General features: G+C 52.5%; 2 protein-coding genes across 3 annotated transcripts; one reads left to right on the forward strand and one right to left on the reverse strand.

Moving 5' to 3' along the window:
* Nucleotides 1-199: 199 nt before the first annotated feature.
* Nucleotides 200-10,005, forward strand: ZC3H12A (zinc finger CCCH-type containing 12A). Its single transcript, XM_068917367.1, has 5 exons — nt 200-692; nt 4,996-5,135; nt 5,936-6,170; nt 6,758-6,864; nt 6,975-10,005. Exons 1-5 carry the CDS (start codon nt 238-240, stop codon nt 8,009-8,011), a joined length of 1,974 nt encoding a protein of 657 aa, XP_068773468.1. The 5' UTR covers nt 200-237; the 3' UTR covers nt 8,012-10,005.
* A 6,850-nt stretch (nt 10,006-16,855) lies between these two features.
* Nucleotides 16,856-21,391, reverse strand: LOC138062023 (uncharacterized). 2 transcript variants are annotated; one of them, XM_068917356.1, is made up of 7 exons: nt 21,089-21,220; nt 20,674-20,805; nt 20,050-20,106; nt 19,478-19,571; nt 19,238-19,407; nt 19,069-19,159; nt 16,861-18,081 (listed from the first exon to the last, which is right to left on the reverse strand). In XM_068917356.1, the coding sequence occupies exons 1-7, from the start codon at nt 21,122-21,124 to the stop codon at nt 17,978-17,980; spliced, it is 684 nt and encodes a 227-aa protein (XP_068773457.1). In that variant the 5' UTR covers nt 21,125-21,220; the 3' UTR covers nt 16,861-17,977. The 2 variants fall into 2 exon arrangements, with proteins under 2 accessions (XP_068773458.1, XP_068773457.1); XM_068917357.1 differs by lacking the exon at nt 19,069-19,159 and having other exon boundaries at nt 16,856-18,147; nt 21,089-21,391.
* Between the last annotated feature and the right edge of the window lie 412 nt (nt 21,392-21,803).

The raw sequence follows: 21,803 nt of genomic DNA on the forward strand, positions 1-21,803 counted from the left end.
CTCGGCGCAGCGCTGCCCGGGCTCGGTATAAAGCGGCGGCCGCCCGGGCGGCCCCGGCCCCATGGAGACGCTGCGGCGGCGGGGCGGCGGCGGCGGCCTGGTAAGGAGCGGGGGGGGGCGGCGGCGGCGGGGCGGGGGGGGCGGGCGGGCCGGAGCGGGCCGGGCCCCGCTCACCTGCCGGCGCTGCCTCGCAGGTCCGCGCCGCGAGGGAGCCCGGCCAGTCGGCGGCGCGACGCCATGAGTGCGGGCAGCGTCTCCTGCCGCGCCGGCTGCCCCGGGTGGCGTGAGGCGCTGCCGGCCGCCGTGCGCCCGCTGCCCCGGCCCGAGGGGACGACGATGGGCTCCCGGGAGCCCAGCGAGGGCCCCGGCCCGGAGCCCGCCGACGGCCTGGAGATGCAGCTCAAGGTGGACTTCTTCCGCAAGCTGGGCTACTCGTCCGAGGAGGTGCACGCCGTGCTGCAGAAGCTGGGCCTGGGCGCCGACACCAACGCCGTGCTGGGGGAGCTGGTGAAGCACGGCCCGGCCGAGCGGGACGCCGCCGCCGCCGAGGCCCCGCCGGAGGCCGCCGAGGCCCCGCTGGTGCCGCGGGGCGGAGCGGCCAACAAGCCCCCCGCGGCCCCGTCGCCCCTGGAGGAGAAGGAGGGCGACAACCTCAGGCCCGTCGTCATCGACGGCAGCAACGTGGCCATGAGGTAGGTTGTGGCGGCGGCGCCGTGCCGGGCCAGCCGGGAAGGGGGCTCCTGCGCCCCGCGGACCCCGGCGCGCGCTCCGGAGAACGCCGGCCTCGTCCCCGAGAGCTGCTGCAGCCGGGCGCTGGCAGCCGTTGCTAATATTTTCCACATTACCTCACGGGCCCTCGAAGAGGGGCTGAGCCCGGCGCCTGCCCGCGCTGCCCGCTCCGTTGGCGCCCGCCGCTGTCGGTGCCGAAAATAGCAGCCGTGCTTCATAGGAAATGATGAATTTGACCGCTGTTTTCTGGCTTAGGAGGAGGATAACTGGAAGAATAATGTCCTCTTGCCTAATGGTTTTATGTAAGTTTCCGTAGCAGGAAGTTGCTCAATAAATAATTGCAGGGTTAATTAGAGAAGGCTTTGTAATGCGGAGCTGGCTCCTGCATTGGGGACTCCCCTGTTTTGGTTAAATTTCTTCGCAGTGTAGCGAACGGATGGTATATCCAAGGGGCGCTCAAGTCTGCAGCGTCCCGGGCGTCCAGTTCTGCCGTTTCCGGACGCGAGCAGGGCTGTGACTCAGCCGCAGCATCTCGGGCGTTCGGGTATTGAAGGAGCAGGCTCTGTCAGACGCTGCAACTGGAAAAAGTCTACGAAGCCTCTCAGGTTGGAACAGTGATTTAGGGAGCTCGGGAACTCTGGTATTCGTGGAGCACCTGGAATCTCTAGGCCCAGTATTTATAGGTTCGGGGTCCATATTGACCCGACTTTCAGCTTTTGGCTGTGGGAGCTGTTATGAGCGTTTTACTGTAGGTTTTGTCAAAGGCAGATGAAAGTGCTTAATGGAGGCTTGTTTGCAGGTGTGGTTTTTCTATTTGGCATGGCTGATGGCAGAGTAGGATGGAGGAAAGATGGTGCACAGCCTTTTGTGTGACAGACTAACAGATCGTAGGAGTCCCAGTGAAAATGTGGAATTCTGAGACTAGCAGAGAGTGGAGTCAGGGTAAAAGATTTTACTTGGAAGTCTGTGGGAGGGTCTAATTCCTTCCTGCTGCTGCAGTTCTTCAGCAGTTGTGTGGTCACTGCAGTGGATATCCCATTATAAAATATGGTCTGGTAAGTAAACTTCACTGCAAGAATCATACCTCAGATAAGTAGAACAGACTTAAGCCGCCACTTAACTGTGAAAGTTGCCTCAGAGTACAGGAGAGATCACAGCAAGTGTGACTGGGCAGACAAGGCAGCAGTAGCATTGCAGATAGGCCAGACTTTGACATTAGAAAAGCAGTCTGGCTTTTTTAAGCAATTTGCCAGAAGGGGAATTCCGTTCTGAAACTTCCTGTATTGATGGTGTGATGTTCCCTGCTGATTCATTTGCAGTGTGTACAGCGGCCTCCCTGAACAGCTCTTGACAAACATATGCAAATCATAGTGGAAATTAGCTTCTACTTCCTTCTAAGGGAATTTTTTCTTGGCTGCTGCCAAATCAGATCAGCCCAATTAGCTGCCTTCTGTACAAGCTGGATCAGTAGCAGGGACTCAAAAAAAAAAAAAATCTCTGCTTATTTCTCATTCAGTCTTTAAAAGATTGTGGTAGCTGTCTGCCTATCTAGAGCAAACATGAAATCTGAAGCTGGAAGAAAACTTTTTTGAGCATCTTCTGACTGTTCATGTCAGCCTTTCTCTAATCTGGGAATCTTAGTGAAGGTGCTTTAATTTAGGTGTTAGTTTCATTGAGATGTACCAAAAGGACACTACAAAAACTACACATCTCTCCCATTTTCTTAACTATTTCAGAGAAAGATGAGGACAGGAGGAAGAAAAGTTTTTCTGTTGGTAGAGTTGTACTAGCAGTAACAGCGCTTGGAAATGCCTCTGCTGGGATGCAGTCTGTTTCAATAATTACTTTATACTTGGTTTTAGTCTCAGAAGAAGACTGCTTGCTGACTTTTGGAAGTAGAGCACGGATTGTAGGTTGGGTTTTGTTTTTTTAAGCCCTTTAGGAAAATAAAAGCTGCTGAATCTGGTTACTTCAGAGGTGGGTGGGGGGAAAAATGCAGAACTTATTTCACCTAGGAAGTGGCTTTTGCATATGCAAAACAAATCTGGGTTATTTTTAAGATTTCTTGTGAATTTGCTTTAACATAATTCATGTAGCACAACCTGGCGACAGTGGCATAACATATTAGATCCATAATTCCTTTGTCTTAACAGCAAAGAAGTGGCAGGAAGTGTTGCTCCTTGGTTTGGGAAATATTTATTCACTTTGAATCCAGTATTAGAATGATAATATAGTACTTTTTGCCCAGATGCATAGTGTTGTGAGTAACTGGGGTTTTTTTTACTTTCATTCCCTTTAATACCTACTGCTTTTAGCATCTTTCATGATGCATAAGAGGTTTGACATTTCAGTAAGGGTAGGAGGGGAGCTTAAATGTAAGTCTATCAGCAAATTAATACAGGATAAACACTTCTGAAAACTATTGCCTTTGAAAGATTCTTGAGAAATGGGTAAGAGTGAGGCTCGATAGTAATACAGTGTGATATGAGATAGAAGCCATGGTTACATCCGCTGTGCTCTTTTCCTTTCCTACATTGTACGAAGAGGCTTCACCCCCTTCACCTCTCTGCTTCAGCTTTGCTGTTACACTTCTGCCTTTGTCTCACTTGTACTGCTTGGGGTAAGTGTAACCTGCTCGCTCTCTCTCAAGCCTCCGCGTGGGGAGGCAAATTTCTTGTCTGATTACAGAACATCTTCCCTGCTACAGGCTGCTTCATTCCCTATGCAATATATGATGCTTTCCTCTTGCTACTTTTTGCCCAGTTACCTATGCTCTCCTCCTTTCCCTCCTTCTTTCCCCTTCTGCACTTCAAACATCCTGTTTGTCTTTCTCTTGTGAGGCCATTTATGTGCATTTAGTCAGTATCTCACTGTAGTGTACTCGCTTTGTGTTCCCTATACTGCCTTGGGGTTGCTAGATATGCTCACAGTACACACCACTGCATTTGACTAAGGATTTACAGAGTCTTCAGGGGTGACCCTGCCATGTCCCAAAGCTATGGTCCCTGGTTGTAATGTGCCTTTTTTGCTACTGGAACCTCATGCAAATATCTAGTCATAACTAAGCACTTAATGTCCTGCTTAGGCTCCAGATATTTTCTACACAAATTTCACTTATGAAATTTAATAACTTTAAGGTTTACAAGCATTCATTGCACACACCCCCCTAACTTGTGTTATTACATCTCATACTTCACAGTATCTCTTGTTTTGTTGGCTCCACAACTGCTTATACAGGTGTCTCTTAAGATTAGGCAGTGTTATGTTTTGCACAAAAGGTTGTTAAATCTATTTGCTAGCATGCTAAGTGGCATTGGGATTTGAAGTTTCATTTGAGTGTACAGGAGAAGAGTAAGATTTGGGGATGAGAGCATACCCAGGTGAGGAAATCCTACTGAATTATGAGGCCATTTCTCATCTTCAGTATAATTCATCTTATCAGAGTGTCATCCTGAAATGCAGACTCTTATTGAAAGTTGGTCAGTACTGTTGTCTGCAGAAGAACTAACAACACTGAATACTGGAACTCATAAAATAGGATGGGTAGTTTTCATCTAGAAATTTAGAAATTTCTGGAAACTTATTGATGTGACTTAATGAATAATTAAGAAGCAGCTTTTTGTATTAGTAGGTAGCTTCTGACACTATTGTTAAACTTTTCTTTCCCTTGATTCTAACTGCCAAGTGTCATTAAGATATTCAGCATTGATTGCAATTTCATGCAAACAGTGCACTTGGCAACAAGCTTTCTGGACCGTAATATAATGAAGAAGCATCTGTCCTCAATAATGTTGTCTTTGAAGTAAGAGTGTATAAAATGGCTTGCTCTCATTAAATCGTCAGAGTAACTTTCCAAGCGAAACCACTTAGTGAATATGTAGTTCACAGTGGCAGAGGCTAGGCACTGGTGCTAGCTAGCAGAACAGGACAAAGGTGGTTCAAAGGTATGTTATACTCCAGGCAAAAAATCTGGAGTTTAGAACTGAAGAAAAAAATTTGGGATGTCAGCAGCTGAAAGTGACGATTGCTTTTCCCTTTGCTGAGGATTTGGGTGTTTGTTAGTATACTGAGGTGTCAACAGCAACAGTAACTCTCTGAAGATCTTAGTGCTAGTTACACAAGTTTAACAAAGAATACTCATTCTGCTACTCAAATGTTTCACCAAAGGTTGTCTAAATTGCTGGATCCATTTGCTTCGTGTACTGTCTGAGTAGTCTGAACGTTACCTAAATATTGAAATCCTCACAATTGTCTTCTTCAATGCAGCCATGGAAATAAAGAAGTGTTCTCCTGCCGAGGTATCCTCCTGGCTGTACAGTGGTTTTGGGACAGAGGACACAAGGATATTACAGTCTTTGTGCCATCTTGGAGGAAAGAACAGCCACGACCAGATGTACTTATAACAGGTGTGGAAATATGAAAACCAAAAGTAGCTTTTCAGGCTTATTGCTTTGTGACTTAATGAGCTTGCAAAGTTCTGACTAGTTAGTAATTAACTCATGAATGGACGATCTGAGTGGTAGGAGATCCAATCAGCTCTACTGACCAGTGAGATTTAAAGTTATTAACTTCTCCCCTAAGCAAGTTTTTGCCCGGATCGGTTGGAATAATTCAGAGAACAAAGAATATAATGCTCCTCTTTGCTTCCTAACTTGTATTCTTTCCTCATGTGAAGTTTTTCTCCTTGAAGTGATTCATTTTCATGCTATATATTTGACTAATATATTTGACACTGTAGACTGTACAGAACTTCCCCAATGTGCTGAAAGTTAACGCTTGATGGAGGTTTAGAGTTATTCATATTGAAGGGAACTTGCTGTGAACTTACAAACAACTGAGATTTCTGACTAAATCCACTCAAAAGAAATTTCTGCATGTAGTAAAGCAGTAAAAGAGAGGCTAGCCTGCCAGTCTTAAATGCAAATCAACACTCTGTATCCATGCAGTTATGTGGATGAGACTTGCTGTATTGCAGCAGCTTCTGTGATTCCTGAATGTTTTTACATGCTATACAGGTGCCAGGGCAAGGAATCTACCTCTGGCAAGCCTAGCAGATGCTATAAGAGCTGGGAATAGAGGCTGGGTTGCAGAAAGATGAAATAACTTTTCCTTTTCTGTTTTGTGTTTTTTTAAACATCATCAGTGAGAGGAGGCCTTTGGGCTGCGCGCATTTGTATAAGTATGTTCACAGTTGTGTTTGTTCTAGACCAGTACATTCTCCGTGACCTTGAAAAGAAGAAAATTCTGGTCTTCACTCCTTCCAGGCGGGTTGGAGGCAAGCGTGTTGTCTGTTATGATGATCGATTCATTGTGAAACTGGCACATGAGTCTGATGGCATTGTGGTTTCTAACGATACTTATCGGGACCTGCAGAATGAGCGTCCTGAGTGGAAGAAATTCATTGAGGAGCGTCTGTTGATGTATTCGTTTGTAAATGACAAGTATGTTCCCATTCTTCCTTTGCTTTAAAAAAAAAAAAAGTGCCAAATGAACAAGCTGCCTTGTTTTAATGAAGCAATAGCAGATGATGCCTGAAAAGAGCAAAAGGCTGGTGCAGAGGGGGGAAAAAAAAAAAAAACCAAAACCTCACAGCAATCCTGAGCCCCCTTTTGTAGAAGGAAGAATGACTGGAACTGCCCAATTGGGAGGGTACAAAGGCATAAAGAATTGGAGTAATCTTAATTGCTCTTCATGGTTTGGAGCTAGGAGCTCTGCCTTACTGGATTTCCTAGAAAGGCGCCTGGGCTTGATTTCCTCCCAGGGCAGTCATTAGCAGGCTGCCCAGCAGCAAGGTTTACCTTCATGCATGAAACAGTGACCAGCAACAGAGCACAAACTTCCCCTGTGCCTGAAGAGAAGCACCTCATGCCAGTCTTTACCAGGTGACTGGAGAGTTCTCTTCAATGACATAGGAAGACTTTTTAGGGATCAGGTAGCTTTTAATCTTCATTACGTGGGAGACTTCTAGAAGAAAGGAAATCCTGATGCCAGAAAGTGAACTGCTCCTGACTGAGATTTTTCTCTTTAGGTTTATGCCTCCAGATGATCCCTTAGGGCGACATGGCCCCAGCCTGGATAACTTTCTGAGAAAGAAACCTGTGGTGCCAGAACACAAGAAACAGCAGTGCCCTTATGGTAAGACCTGCCTTCTAAACATGAAGACTGAAGTGTCTGTATGAAGTATATATAATTCGTGCACTTAGTAAATTTCAGCTGGTCATTCCATGCTCTGCCTTTTCTTGCAGGGAAGAAATGCACTTATGGAATTAAGTGTAAATTCTACCACCCTGAAAGGATCAATCAACCGCAGCGCTCATTAGCGGATGAACTCCGAGCCAATGCAAGGTTGTCTCCTACTAGAAGTACCAGTGCTGCCAAGGAAGAGAAAAAGGGCAAGAAAGCTTCCCAAGCAGAGCTCTTGTGCTCTGTGCCCACAGAGTGTGATAAAAGCTCTCTGCAGAAGGTCTCTGCAGAGAGGAAAAGCTTGACTCATAAAGCAAAGCCCAGTGATGTACCCCTTCAAGTCAAAGGCTCTGTGTCAGGCAGTGTCCCCCCTAATAATGGGAGCCACAGATCTTCTGACAGGTACCAGCATCCTCATTTGGACTCTCTCTCTTATATCTCTCAGGAGCATCTCGACTCAGGCATTGGCTCTCTGGAGAACCAAATGTCTGATATGTGGCCTTACAGATCTACCAGTCACTGTGATCATTCCCATGCTGAGCAGGTGGCACTCTGCACCTGTGGAAGGCAGAGACCTGTCTATGCACATTCTCCCAGCTTGGAGCAAAATGGTTTGGTCTCTTACAAGCATGGTTCCCATAAATCTACTTCCTCTGGTGCTAGCTTCTTGCAGTATAGCCCTGAGATATCTCTCTCAGGGCCACCTCACTCTTTCTCAGGCTATGGAGTACCTGTTCATCCAGCCAGTGCTGGGCAATACAGTCTGCCCAATGAGTATAATGCCCCTCCACCTCATTCTCGTGATTATTGGTCTGAACCGTACCAGGTGCCGCCGCCGCCTCCTCAGGCAAGATCTACTGGTGTGCGAGATCCTCGATCAGTACAGAGAGCCCCGGGGCCGACGTATGGGGGGGACTCTTGCCAGTGGGCTCCCTCAGACCAGTTTGCAGAGGAGAGGGCCAATGTGCATGTCAAGCTGTGTGGCATTTTCCATCCCCATTTAGTGGATGCTGTGATGAGCCGTTTCCCTCGGCTTTTGGATCCCCAAAGGCTAGCTGCAGAAATACTCACGTATAAGTCTCAAAACCCAGGTATATGAGCAGATGCTGAGGGGAGCCAGGCATACCAAAAGCTTGAGAGGAAGTATTTGTCATGTGGAGAGCACTCTGTAGCTGCCATAGGTGCCCTTTGAGGGCTCCTCCTTATTTCTTGGAAGCACTCGGCTCAAACTGGAGGCTGAGTACCAGGTGTGTTATGCTCACAGTGAATTCTGGTATTGTCATGACTGTACCCCTCTTAAAGATGTAAGAACAGCCTATGGCCCTGTCTTCCCCGGAGCATATTTAAGAGAATCTGGGAGCTGAACAGGAGAAGGGTTGCTGTTTCAGAGCAGGGTTTTTCCTGTGGAGGTAAGTGGTAAGTCAGGCACATCTTCAGTTGCTGCGGTTCAGAACTGTATGTGGCCTCACTCTTCCCATGAGCTCTGGCTTTGAGATGGCTTAGTGTATCATCAGGCACGTGGAGGAAGAACTACAGGGCTTGTGAATGGCAGGGGACTGCTCCTTTGTAGTGGTGTGACACTTGTTTGTGAAGGTTGCAATGCATAGTCAAGGCTGTTCTTAGCTCTTAACTAAGCCTTTCTGCTAAATTCTGCCATGCAGATCTGTGGAAAATGTTGGATTATAAATCTAGTATGAAGCTAGATTAGCTGACTGATTTGGTTTTCCTGGGCACTTCAGTGATACTTTCCTTACCTAACCTCCTACTTGAGCTTACCTTCCTGAGAGGAGGTAATTCTTCAATATATACCACAAATGTTAAGCAAGCTGCACAGCTCCCAGAAACAGGAAGAGCTAGGAGTGTAATCCTTCCTTTCTCAGGATGAAAGACCTGACACTTGCAAAGCTGTATGTGAGCTGTATGTTCTGCATTTGCTGAAAGGCATTTGTCAGAACATGTGGATGACCACACTGTTGATCGTGCTCTAAAACACTGACCTTGCCTTGTAACCAGTCTTAGGCTCTCTGTGTAACACTGACAAAGAAGATTTACAATATTGTGCCTATTGTCCTCAGACAGCAATAGTTTTGAGCGTTCAGTAAAACAGCTGTAGTCAAATCTAGACTGCTGCCAATACTGTTCCTGAGGCTTTCTCAGTATTTTTTCTAAAAAGCTGTTGCTTCATCTTCTCACTAATGTTTTCCTGTCCCCTTCAGCTTTGTCAAGCTACAACAGCATCCAAAAATGTGTAATAAGGCCTGTTTGGTAAGACTGTTCCCCTTTCATTCCCTGTTCCTTTGTAAGATGTTTTTTACTGTAGATACTGTAACAGATTTTAAATATGCAAAAACCATTACGGTAGTAATTGGTTCTGGTCCTGGAATTTCACTGTGCTTAGAATACAAAGAAGATTCTCGCACTTGCAGGCCAGAAGCAGTTGATTTGTTGATACACATTGTATCTGTGTGGGTTTTTTGTTTTGGTTTTTTAAGTAAGTCCATCTTGTGGTTAAACCAAGGTTGTTGAGTGGCAAATTACGAAGGGGAGAGTGGAATACAGCTGTTGCTGAGAATACTCTTCAGGAGCCATTTTGTCTATTATGATTCTTCCCTCTGTCCAAGGAGTGACCTACCCAAACTGGCACCATGTGCCGTAGAAACCACAGGGACACAGAAACCTGTATACCTGGTTAATTATGATACATTACAAAATTGTAATGTTTCATGTTAGTAAGCAAAATGCTTCTTAATTTTAAGTAACCTGATACTTTGCATATTTGTAAATTACAGGAAAAATAGTTTTTAATGTTATTGTCCAGGAACTTGCTGCTTGATGCTGTTTTTAATTAGTACTGTTCTTGACTCAGCCATTGTGTTACTTGGCGTGGTCTGTTTTGTTTTTCTGACAGAATGCTGATACATGCTTATTCTCTTGCAATCAAAAGATTAACATTTTATACTCAAAAGCTGACATTTTACTGAACTTTCTATATCATTATGGAATATATAGTTTATGTACTGGATGGAGGCAGCCATGTGAAAGCTATGGCAAAGTAAGAACTTGTATTATATAAATAAAAACTGCTGGCTTGAATTACTTCATCTCTGGTGGCTTTTTGAAAGTCCATTTGATGTTTTGGCTCACTTCCCTGGGAAGCTGGAAAAATTATCCTACCTCCCTGGGGTCCCTCTGACAATCTTAGATGTCTATACGCAGTGTAACGGCAGCAGCAGGCTGGCTGGATATTCAAAGGCTTGTTAACTGGTGCGGTGCGATGGGTCAAAAACCCCTCCAAACAGCTTGCTGCAGCAGATAATGGCATGTTCAATTACTAGTTTGCTGTTTATGCAGCATGGCTGAAGCTAGGCTGTTGGATGTGTTCTGAGGCAGCTGTGCGGATTGCTGATGTTGCTGGCATGGAGGCTTCATTTCAGAGTGGGGAGGAAAATAAAGCAGATGGGAAAGAGGATGGGGATAGAGGAACTTCAATCCTGCATTTTTGCAGTGAGATATAATCAGTTATTTTGGAAGAAACAGTGGGGGTTTTGCTTCAGTTTTATGACCAGTTTCCACTGTATACTCTGGAAATAAAGGCATGCTTTCTCCTGTTAGCTCTAATAGAGGCATTAATTTTCTACAGCTTTAACTTAAGCAGAGGTGAGCATGTTCTCCAGTTGACTGGGGAGGTAGTAAAATCTACTTCATATGTAGCATTGTGCCAGGTGTTGAACATGTTAGTGTACTGACTGTACCATGGCAAGGCATTGCTGTAGCGCCTTGCTATGAACAGGGAATGAAATGCAATAGGAATATTAATATTTGCATTTCTGTGGAAAAATCTTCCCCTCCCACCTGCTATACTGCAGTACAGCATGTTCTTATCTGACTTGGCAAATAACTTTATGGTCTTTATTCAAATTTGTGCTCTTAGTTTAATACGGGGCAATGGCTATTTCTAGTTAATCACAAACAAGGGAAACAGGTGCTCCTGGAGTTAGTCTAGCTGGCTGGTTTCAAAACAAATCTGAAGTTTCCTGAACCTCACAGGCTGAAAGGTCATTTATTGGCTGTGGGAGAGGAACCCTCCTGAGGGCATTCTTTGAAACAGGAGCATGTTTGTGTGGCTCTGTGCGTACAGTAGTTATACTCTGGGGATGCAAGTGATGTGTCACAGATTTGATCAGACCTTTTAACTAGGTGAAGACTCCTCTGCTGTTTGCAGTGGGGTCTGCATCTGGTATTGAATAGCTGGTTATACGATGAGACAGCTGGTTAAATATGACTTATAACCTGTTGTGTTTTCTTGCCCCTAAACTACTGCCCCTCTAAAGCAATACTGACCTTTGGCTGTGTCACTTTTTAACCCAGAATGAAAGCTATGTGGTCAAAAAATGTTCCAGGATTTCAAGGCTGGGCCTTCCAGTAAAATGACATCTTTATAGATGATGATTATTTTCCAGGGTGTGTATGTATGTGAGGATTCTTATTATTTTGATCAAACCTAAAGTGATACAGATAAAGGAATGTGTGCTGAAGCATAGAGGTTAGTTTCTGTAACCAGAAAGGGAAGAGCTAGTGTCAGCAGTTTGGCTATGATGTCAGTGGCCCCTTTTTATTGCAGTGATAGCCCTGGTGCCATACTGAAAAGTCCGGAAGGACAGATCTAATGCGAATCTGGTCAAAACTGTCCCTGCAGTCTCACTGCTGCTATATGTGTTGCAGCATCACCTTTTTTTAAAAAAAAAAGGCAGAAATTCAGGCACTCTGAATTCTCTCACCCAAGGCTTCTGCCCTGGAGACTGTGCACCTCCCAGCCCTGAAGCAGATGGCTGATGGCATCCTCAGGGTGAGTGCTCCTCATGTACCATCAAGGCATGTCAGTCAGCCGGACGTGCCTGTGCTCCAGTTCATTCCTGGCGCTGGTCACTTGGGGAGGTGGACAATACTTAGGAGTATAGTGATTGGTGCATATTTGTTCTCATCTGTCAGCACTGAGTCAAAGCAGCCTGCTGCTGAAACCATCGCTGGCCCCTCCAAGCTCGGGCTGGGTCTGGGGTGCGCTGCTGTTTGGAATTTTTGAGCAGCATGCTGTGGCTCACCGCTTCCCTGGCGCTTCAGAGCGGAGAGGATCTGTCGTGATTGCTGTGCACTTGCTTTGTATTTCTTACCTGCCTAAAATAGGTTAGAGCATCTTGTCAGCTTACTAATCTACTGAATCAAAGTTAAAGAGGTCACTCACAGGCACCCTACTGAAAGCTTTCTGTGCTTCAGCAGGATTGCCCTGCCTTCATCCTCTCAGCCTTGTGCTGGGAGCAGAGCACTTAGGCTGAGCCCTACAGGAGGCTAGCTCCTGCTCAGGCAGCTTTTCTGCCTTAAAGGGTGTGCCCATTGGGAAGGGGGTCTCCCAAGCTGGAGAGGAGTGCAGTAGGCTCCTGAGAAGTGCCAGGGCACAACCACAGGGAAGTGGAGAATTCCTGTGGTGTCCAAAACTGTTTTCTGTTGGACAGGGGGGGCCGGTGGGAGCTGGTCAAATGGCTGTAAGCTCTGCAGAACGAGTCTGGCAAGCCCTGTCCATTGCCTGCTCCTTCCTTCCAGCCGGCTGTTTTACCTGCTCCCTCCAGTGCAGTCGAGGCATTCTTGCTGTCTCCTGCGCTGTGTCCCGCTTGAGCAGGGTGCCTGCACTGAGCCACAGGAGACTGGAGCAGCTACATCCTCCCTGCAAGTGCCAGGCTGGGCTGGCAAGGGGCGTGGGGGGTGGGGGGGGGCTGAGGCCAGGAAAAACTCCTTCCACTGGGAAGTGGGGAGGCTGAGTCGGGGGGTGCATGCAAAGAAGAATGAGGAGTCCACTAATGTTTTGGGATGAAGATGGAGAACCACCTTCTCTTTGCCTTTCCCAGTTGTGTTAGGAATAGATGCAAAGGTAATTCAGTCTCATTAAGGAAAGCTTTACTTTCACTGCACAACAGAAGAACAAGCAGGCAGGAGAAGAACCTTCTTATAGAAGTCCATGCTGCAGGGTTTCTTGACTTTTTTTTTTTTTTTTAAACTGATAAATAAAAAGGAAAGGAAGAAATGAAAAGCTGTGATGTGAGAGGTCAGGGTGGAGACAGCTGTGTTCTCTTCCTCCCATTCCAGTGTGCTGAGCTGTGAAGGGGAAAGGCTGGTGGGCAGCAGACCCAGCCCTCTGCCTCCAGCTTGGTGGAGATCAGGCACTTGGTCTTGCCAAGGGTCTAGGCTCAGGGTGCCGTAGCCTGGTTTCCAGAGGACTTGCTTGCACTTCCCCTTGCACGAGCTGCCTTGTGCCTTTCTTTGCTGCTGAACTTTAATTTGAACCCGTCAGGTCCCCTCCCATCAGGGGATTTCCAGGATGTGGCTAGCTCAACTCTAACATTTGAAATCCTCTTCAGAGGGCAGGAATCTGACATGAGACTCCTGCATGGGCCGTGGGAAAGGGGCTGCTACGTAATGGAAGCACGCTTGCGTGCTCGGTCATGTGAGAGTGCTGTGATACCACCCCTCCAGGGCAGGCCACGTTACAAGGAGGGAGTTTCAGTATCAAGCTCCTGTTTTCACCCTATGCTGAGGCAGTGTGGCTGATGCCCTCTGTGCAGATAGGAAGAGGTCTCCTGCAGGAAGGTGGTAGTTCAGCACTGTGTGACTGTGAGATGCTGCTGTTGCAGCAGGGCAGTTGGAAAGGCAGTCTTGCGAAATTTCAGTATAAGCTGCCAAAGTCTGCAGCTTTCTTGACAGGAGTATATGGCTGGAAAACAGGGCGAGCTGCGGCTGGGACAGAGATCTGTGGGACGGAGAAGGTGCTCTGGAAGGTTGGGAGTGGTGCTGTTCAGTCTGTTACGCTCCTTGTTTCCAAAGGCCCTGTCCCTCATCAGGACAAGGGGATCCTTTGGGGTTTAGAGCCCGGCCAACGTTATCCAAATGTTATGTGAAAGGCAGGAGTTCTCTGTGCTGAGTGTGAAGGTCTTGGCTCAGAGCCCAGGAACTGGAGTAGGTCCTGGAGGATCCAGCTGTGTTCCCTTCCCATCCTCCCCATCTCCAGGATAAGGATAGAAGGGGAAGAAGTGAAGGAAGCAAGTATCTCCCAAAGTAAATGTGCATTTCTTGTTTGCTGTGGTGCAACAACAGCTGGGGCAGGGATTGTGCCCTGCAGGAGGGAAGGAGAGCGTGCGCAGACAGAGGAACTGGTGGTATGCTAGGGGCTGCAGAAGTTCCCTGTGCTGTGGGCACCCGTCACTGCTCGCCCCTCTAGCCGTGCATTTTTCAGTGTGCCTATCACCAGAGCTCCTCAGTGCCTTGGGGTCTGGGTCCTGAGTATCCCTGCGCTCCCTAAGGCCAGGGCTGGCTAGGGAACAGTTTTCGTTTAAAGAGTTGCATCAGGGCAGCAGAAGCGCGTTCTTGCCATCTCAGTTTCTTGAGCAAACTGCCCTGACCCCTAAACAAACCTAAAGCCCTTGCTGCAGTGATCAATATGAGCGGCAGCCAGTTCAGACCTTGTGGTGAAGCCACAGACCATGAGCAAAAAGCAGCTTTTAGTTTCCTTGCTGCCGAGAATGCCTTCTCCCCTCCCCTGAAGGCCTGCATTGCACAAATGTTTTGGAGTAAATACAGCGTCTGGTTGAGCAATAGGTCCGGAGGATTTGCATAGCGTGTTTGCCGGGGGGGAAAGGTTTCCATATCTAGCTGGGCAGCTATTGCCTCATTTGGAGACGGCTTGGTGAGAGTGCTGCAGCTGGGAGGCTGGCCACACACATGGGGCTGTGTTTCAGTGGGGAGGAAGTGCTCTGCGAATGTAGTTAATGGCATTTGATTTCACTCCCCACCTCTTAAACCTCATCCATGGCTCAGTCAGCGAGCTGCTTTCAGAATGGGGCTAGCAGGGGATTTCCAGCGCAGCCTCGTGGATTGCCGTAAGAGCGCTGAGCTGCGGCAGGGACGCGGCTTCGTCTGCGTTGCTGTGAAGCCGCTGGCTGACATGGCAGCCGCCGCTGCGACATGCAACGTGGTGCTGCCTGTTTCTTCTCAAGAGAAAAAAAAGGTCTCGCTGAGTGGATGCTGCTTTGATTCATGCAAAAGTGGGGCTGGCCAGCTGTGGGCTGGGGTTTTGCTGCAGCGGAGGCCCAGCAGTGGCTCATTTGCAGGTTCCATCTCGCTGAATGTTCCAGCGTTTTGGTATTTCCAAGTGCGGGGTTGTCCCACCTCAAACACCTTGTATGAGCCAGGCCAGTGCAGGATGAGTCAGGCTGCTGTTATTTGCATTGCATTAGTTCCCTGACTGTGTGGGGTGCTGCATGGGCATGTTAGGAAAAATGATCCTTGCTCCCTGTAGAAGCCTGTTCCCGGTCCTGTACAGCCGGGCAGCTCCCAGAGCGCTGGAGCAAAGACTGCGGTGAGGACTGGGCAGGTGCTTTGCCTGCGCGTGTCCCGGGGGACTGCAGCAGGCCCAGTTCACGGCAGACGTTACACAGCGTTGCAGGGTTAATTCACAAGCAGCATCAGACAAGTCTGCCTGGCGCTGGCAATAACAGCAGCACTGGAGCGTTCCCACAGACGTGTTTGTGCTGGAGGCCAGTTCTCATGGCTGCAGGACAGAGGCAAGCAGGGCCCTGTGCTCACCGGCTGACCTTCAGGCACGATCCAAAGAGGGGCTCTTTGCACTTGTGCCAGGTAAAAACTCCTGCCCACAGCAAGCAGGAGAGCAGCCGGAGAGAAGATAGAGCTCTGGGGACTTGCCTGGCCTGTCCCAGAGAAAAACACTTGCCTGGGTGGCAGGTCATGGCATCTCTGCTGTGAGCAGAGACCATCAGTTATGGCTGCAAACCTGTTCAGCACTTTGTTGCCTGCGTGATGCATGGGGCCGGGAACTCGCCTTCGCCTCTGCAGCTGTGGTGCCTGGCTGTCCGGGGCGTCGAGGGCGCGCGTCTCCCACCGAGGGCGATCCCAGGAGCGCTGTGCTGCCCAGGCTAGAGGCAGCGATGCCCCTGCGTTAGTGGCTGCCTTTGCCTCGGTGCCAGAACTGCAGCCTCAGCGACAGGTCATTTGGCAGTAGTTTCATTCCCCCTTTACCTGGCGCTTGTTGGAGGTTATTAAATGCTGGAGACGTCTGGGGGTCACTGCGGAGAGGGGGTGTAGCCAGCTGACAGTGGCAGACAGTGCTGTGCCGGGGTCTGCAGGCTGTGCACGCAGGGCCGCAGACGGGTTTGGAGCAGGGGTAGTGATGAAAAGGGTTTGCGCATCTCTTGGCGAGGGAGGAGTGGCTGGTTTGCATAGCCTTCTCATAAGGCAGGATTATCTCCAAGGCAGGAAGTGCTGCTGCCACATGCTCCTTTGAACAACACAAGCCTATCTGCAAATTTGCAGTGAACACTTCCGTGACTGAATCATGTCTGCAGCGCACGCTGATCTGGAGCAGGCTCTCAGCAAGGCACGCTGGCTCCCACGTGTTGACAGAAACGTGGAACGAAGCCACTGTTGACTTTAGCAAGCACTTACCAGAGCTCCACGGGCCCAAGCAGGAACTCGTCTTGGCACCCACTCCCCGAAGCTCTGGCAGGTCCCCGGCAGCTGGCACTGTTGCTGGGGAGGACATGTGCCATTAGCTCCCACATGCCACCACCACCTGCTGCACACTCTGGTGTTGCCGGTGACAGGCATGTGACAATACACCACCCACGTTTCTGCAGCAAAAGCTCCCCAGGACAGTGGTTCTCCAGCTGGCGGGCAGGGGACAGGTAGGGGTGGGTAAGCCCTTGTCCTGGCATGGCCATGACCCCTCAGCGTGTGAAGCCTGGCTTGCTCTTGCTCACTGCTCTTCCAAAAATGTGTTTCCTCTGTGCTCTGGTGAGATTGGGGTCCCTGGCGGCAGTGGGTTTGGGCAGGGGATGCTAAACAGTCTTTGCCTAATAAAATATAAAGGCTAAGCAAGCGAGAGAAAGTGGAAGGTTACTGTCCTTATTTTATTGAGGCAGGAGCAGAGGCCGGAGAGGTAACAGCCCCATGGACAGTCTGTAGCGGGGGGGAACAAACCTCCTGAGACCAGAGCAGCGGCCAACAAAGGCGCTAGGTATTAACAGAGTGTGTTAGTGCAGCATTTTGCACAGGGGCAGAGGTTGGTTTGTGTTAGCTGCTCAGCTGCGTCTGGTACGGCCAGGTCAGCCTTTAGGCTTTTTTCTTGGCAGTTTTAAGCATGCATTGTTCTGGATGGCCACTACCCTGCAGTGCCACGCTCTTTACCAGGCAATTCTCCTAGGGCAGGAGTCCTTGAGCCCACCACCCAAGGAGAACCAGTTCCCCACGAACGCTATCAAAGGAGCTATCAAAGAGTTGCAACATGTATTTGGAGAAGCTAACAAAGGGGACTTATCTGGCCAACCAGGAAGTAAATAGGGTAGCTCTTGGGTTTTGCAATCTATCCATTGCTACAGCTTCTCCAGCTTGTGAAAGATGACTATGGGAGATTGCTCTGACCTTACTCCTTATTCCTGGAAGCTCCCAAGAAGCTGCAAAAGGTAAAGAAGATGCTTCTAGCTGGACAGCTAACTGCAGTGAGCGCTGAGAGCCGAGCGTTTGGCCAGCTGGCCAAGGGTGCAGGCGGCCAGCTGGTAGCCGATGGAGCTGGCCTGGCATGCTGAGCAGGGAAGGAACCGGCCTGGCATGAGCTGGCTCCGAGCAGTTTTGTGTTTTTGGAAAATGGGTCTAGTTCTGCTAAATGGGCTTGGCAAGGTAGGGCAGGGCCGGGCAGGATGGGGCAGGGCCAGGCTGGCACTGAGCGCTGTGGGCTGGAGGCTGATAATACGGGCCCATGCAAGGACACGGGAACGTGACTGGGACTACCCTGTCCCGGTGCCTGGTTGCCTCAGCCTGCAGCGAGGAACGGGCAAGGGGGGGTGTCAAGCACTGAGAGCCCAGCGTTGCTCCCCGAGAGGCGTTTGGCTGGTTGGTGGCTGATGTCCTCCACGCTGGGCGATGCCTTTTGGAAGCAGCAAGGCCTTTCTGGGATGCCGGTCCGGTCGGGTGAGCTGGGGCTGCAGCCCTTTCCTGCCAGGGCACTGTCTCAGCTTGCACCTTCACTGACGTTTTCTGCCTGTTGCAGAACCACTGACCCCGAAAAGCGGCAGGGCACAGCACAGGCGTCGGGGTGGCTCAGGCCGCAGGAGTCTAATGGAGCAAAAGGCGAGCAGGAGCGTGATTGCCAGAGCATTGCAGCCAGCAGCACTCCTGTCCCTGATGGGGAAAAACACGGTGGTAAGAGCTGGTCACAGAAAGTGGCTGCGGCCTGACCGTAGCGTCCAGCGCCGGGAGCAGCCGGTGGTGGGGCTGAGCCCAGAGCCGCGGGCAGGAGCTCTGCCTCCCGGCAAACACCTGCAGGGGCAGGAGCGAGCCGGCCCCGGGGCCGGGGAAGGAGGTGCTGGGGAGCAGAGCGCAGCCCTCTGCCAGCGCGCGGACGCAGGGCCAGGAGGAGCGGGCTGCGGCCAGGGCGGAGCTGGAGGTCCCTGTAGCCCCCCAGCCCCGGGCCGCGGCCTGCAGGGACGCCCTGCCCGCCGGTCTCTGCCTTGGGGCGCAGAGCGAGGGGGCGGAGAAGGGGCCGCTGCTCCCCCCTGGGTGCTTGCACGTGGCTTGCACGTGGCTGTCGCTTTTCCCCTCCCAGCCTGGCTCGGGCAGCACCTTTCGGTGGAAATGGCTCCCGCCGGGGCTCCGACCCACCGCCGCCTCCTCTCCCCACCGGATGAGCTGCCCTGAGGGAGGCCGGCGATTCGGCCAGTAAAACCCGCAGGCAGCACGGCGGGTGCCCCCACCCTCCCCGCCAGCCCGGGGCCGGGGACTTGCGCAGCCTGGCGCGGCTCCGGCGTCCTTCCTCCGCGCCGTGGCTGGGGGGCCGCGGCCCAGCCCGTCGCCTCCTCCGCCGCGGCAGGAGCGCCGTCCCGCGCGGGCGTCCGCCGTCCCGCGCCGCCGTCGGGAGCGGGAGAGCCACGCGCCGGGCGTCAGGCCCGCGCCGGGCCCGCGGCTGCGGGGACACCGCGGCGGAGCGTGGCGCTACGGCCGCCCCGGCTCAGCCAGGGCCGCGGGCGCCGGCCAGGCTCCCTCCAGCCCCGCTGGGGTGGCCCAGCCCCGCTCGCCGGCACCGCAGGGTCCCAGGGCGGCTACCTGCCAGGTCCCCTCCGCCGCTCCGGCTGGCGCCCGGGCCCTCGGCCTCGCTCGGCAGCTCGGGGCGCTCGTCGTCCGCCCGCTCCTGCAGCTGGGGCAGGGGGTGAGGCCGGCCGCGGCCGGGCTGCCGGGGGCCGGGGGGGGCAGCGGCGCCGCTGGCCCCACTCACCCGCGCGGCGAGCGCCTGCTGCTCCCGCAGCAGCTCCAGGAACCGGCTGCTCCACAGCAGCTTCTCGGCGCCCAGCTCCGTGCCGAAGAAGCTGATGTCGGCCTCCAGCGCCTCGAGCCGCTTCAGGACGGCGGCGCTGGTGTCTCGCAGCCGCTGCAGCTCCCCGGGGCCTGGGGGCGGCGGGCGCCTGAGCAGCCGTCGTCCCCCCCCCAACCCCCCCCCCGGACCCGGTGCACCCACCCGCCTGCTCGAGCTCCGACGTGGAAGGAGAGGCGCCGTCCTCCTCGCCCGCCTCGCCGTCGCCGTCCGGCCTCAGCAGCGCCGGCCAGCCCAGCTGAAAGCCGCGGCGGGCAGCGTCGGCGGGGCAGCGGGGGCTCCCACCGCCGGCCCGGCCCGGCCCTGAGCCTGCCCTGGCAGCAACCTCGCGCCCCGCCGCCCAGCGCCGCCGGGGAGGCCCCGAAGGAGCCCGCGCCCAAAGCCGGGCCAGCCAGGCAGCGCTAGCCTCAGCCTCAGGACGGGACCAAGGTCGCCTCGGCAGGAGCTAGAAACGAGGACGCTGCATTTGACCCCCCCCCCCCCCCCCACCAGGTGCCCTTTGCACCGGCACGCACCTCATCAGCCCTCGGTGCCGTGTCCCCGATCCCCGAGGTGTAAGGTGCCCCTTACACCGGTGCCCTAAGCACACACATTTTGCCTAAGCTGAAATGTTTCCCTGGGTGTTCCCGGGCTCCGCAGTCGCCTGGCCACGGTTGTGACCGCGCACATGCAGCACGGCTCGGGCTGACGGAGGGGCCGGTGAGGAGGGACTTTACCTCTTGCACGAACTGGAAGACGAGCTCCCAACAAAGCTTGTAGCAAATGAGCAGGTACTAGAGCGGAAAGGACAACGTGCCTGAGGAGCGGAGGCCCAGCAACGCGGAGCAGCCTGTCCCGCACGCTGTGCCCCAGAGCGTCCCGAAGAGGACGGGCCCTGCCCTGGCTAGGAATGCACTTTGCAGCGACCCTGCGCTCCCACGCCAGAGCCCCTGGGAGGGTAGAGCATGGAGAGGGGCGGCAACCTGCCCAGCTCTTCAGCTGCGCTTGGCTGGGGTAGAGCCTTGCAGCGCGTCAAGCGTAGCGCCGAGGTCCAGGGTCACCAGTCCCATGGCAGTGCTAACGATGCTGCTAGATGGGACAGTGACCCATTCACATCTGGCCAGCTGCTGAAACTACCCTGACAGTGATGTGAGCACATCCCTCACTGCAATTTGGGGTGTTTTTATAGTGCAGGCCTGAACACATCCCCCCCCCCCCCCCCCAAATGCTCCTGACCCTGCCCATGTCCCAACCCCTAATTCTGGCTCGGGGAACCACACAGCGCACGGGATTTGGCACATTACTTAGCTAAGAAGCCCTTAGCGAAAGGGGCGGCTCACAGCAGCCCCCACAGTACTAACCCATGCCAGCCTCCAGAGCACCAAGAGCCCGGAGAGCGCCGTCCTCGCGAGGGCCAGGAGCCGCCAGCACCAGGCACGCAGACCCCATCTCCACCACGGCGCCGGTGGGGCGCGCAGCCGCCCCACGTGGCCCTGGGGCACAGGAGCCTGAGCGGACGCAGCGAGGCGCCTCCAGGAGCGCCGACCGCTCCGGCTCGGGCACCCAGGGAGCCGTCACCGTGCTCCCCCACGGCTCGGGCACCCAGGGAGCCGTCACTGCGCTCCCCCACGGCTGTGCGTGGCTGCACGCGACCCGAGCGGGGTTTGCGCAGCGGCACCCAGCCGGGCTCGCTCGGTGCCACGCTGATGAGGGGGCGGAGGGGCTGGATCCCAGCACAGGGAGGACACCCCCCCCCCCCAAGCTCTGCCCACTTACCCGGTGTGCCATGTGCAGGACTGTCCCCCCCAGCATGGTCCTGGCCCCCGGCCCCTGCTTTCGTCACGCTCCAGCGCTGCAGGCGGGCGCGAGTGCGGCCAGCAAGTGGCTGCTGGACGAGCTCGGCAGTGCAGTGCAGCAAGCCGGACACGCCAGGATAGGCTGCTGCCCCTGCAGCACAGTGTTTACAAGTGCTTGGTGGCTGCTAGGCCACTTGGTTGGGATCGATAAACCCCTGCCTAATCCTCTCGGTGAAGGCTGCGAAGGGGATTAGTGCAGTTCTGCTCTACCTTTAGTGACTGCAAAGACAGTTGCTGTTCTGCCACCCCCTCATTTGCTTGGCTTTGGATGTATCTTCTGCAAGCAAAGGACTTGTGATTTATTTCAACTCCTAGTCTTAGCTTTTATTAGCATTCATCTAAAAGCCTGTGCCTCCACTACCCAGGTCCAGTCACCAAAGACCCTGGGGAACTTTAGGTACTCATGTTGTTGAAGAAGGCGGGGGGGGGGGGGGGGTTTAGGAGAAAACTGCCAGAATTAGACTTCCAGAATCTGTCTCCTGAAACTGTGTAGGTGATAGTGCTTATGTCCCCCAGCTGCACAGCGACCCCAGCACGCTGCCTACAATAGCCCCACAGCCCTGCCCCACTAATTAAAATAGTGCCACAAGGAAGCTGGTGCCACAGAACAATTGGGTACAGTTATTGGTTTTGGG

This window comes from Struthio camelus, chromosome 23 (assembly GCF_040807025.1).
Source record: "Struthio camelus isolate bStrCam1 chromosome 23, bStrCam1.hap1, whole genome shotgun sequence".
Lineage (NCBI taxonomy): Eukaryota > Metazoa > Chordata > Aves > Struthioniformes > Struthionidae > Struthio > Struthio camelus.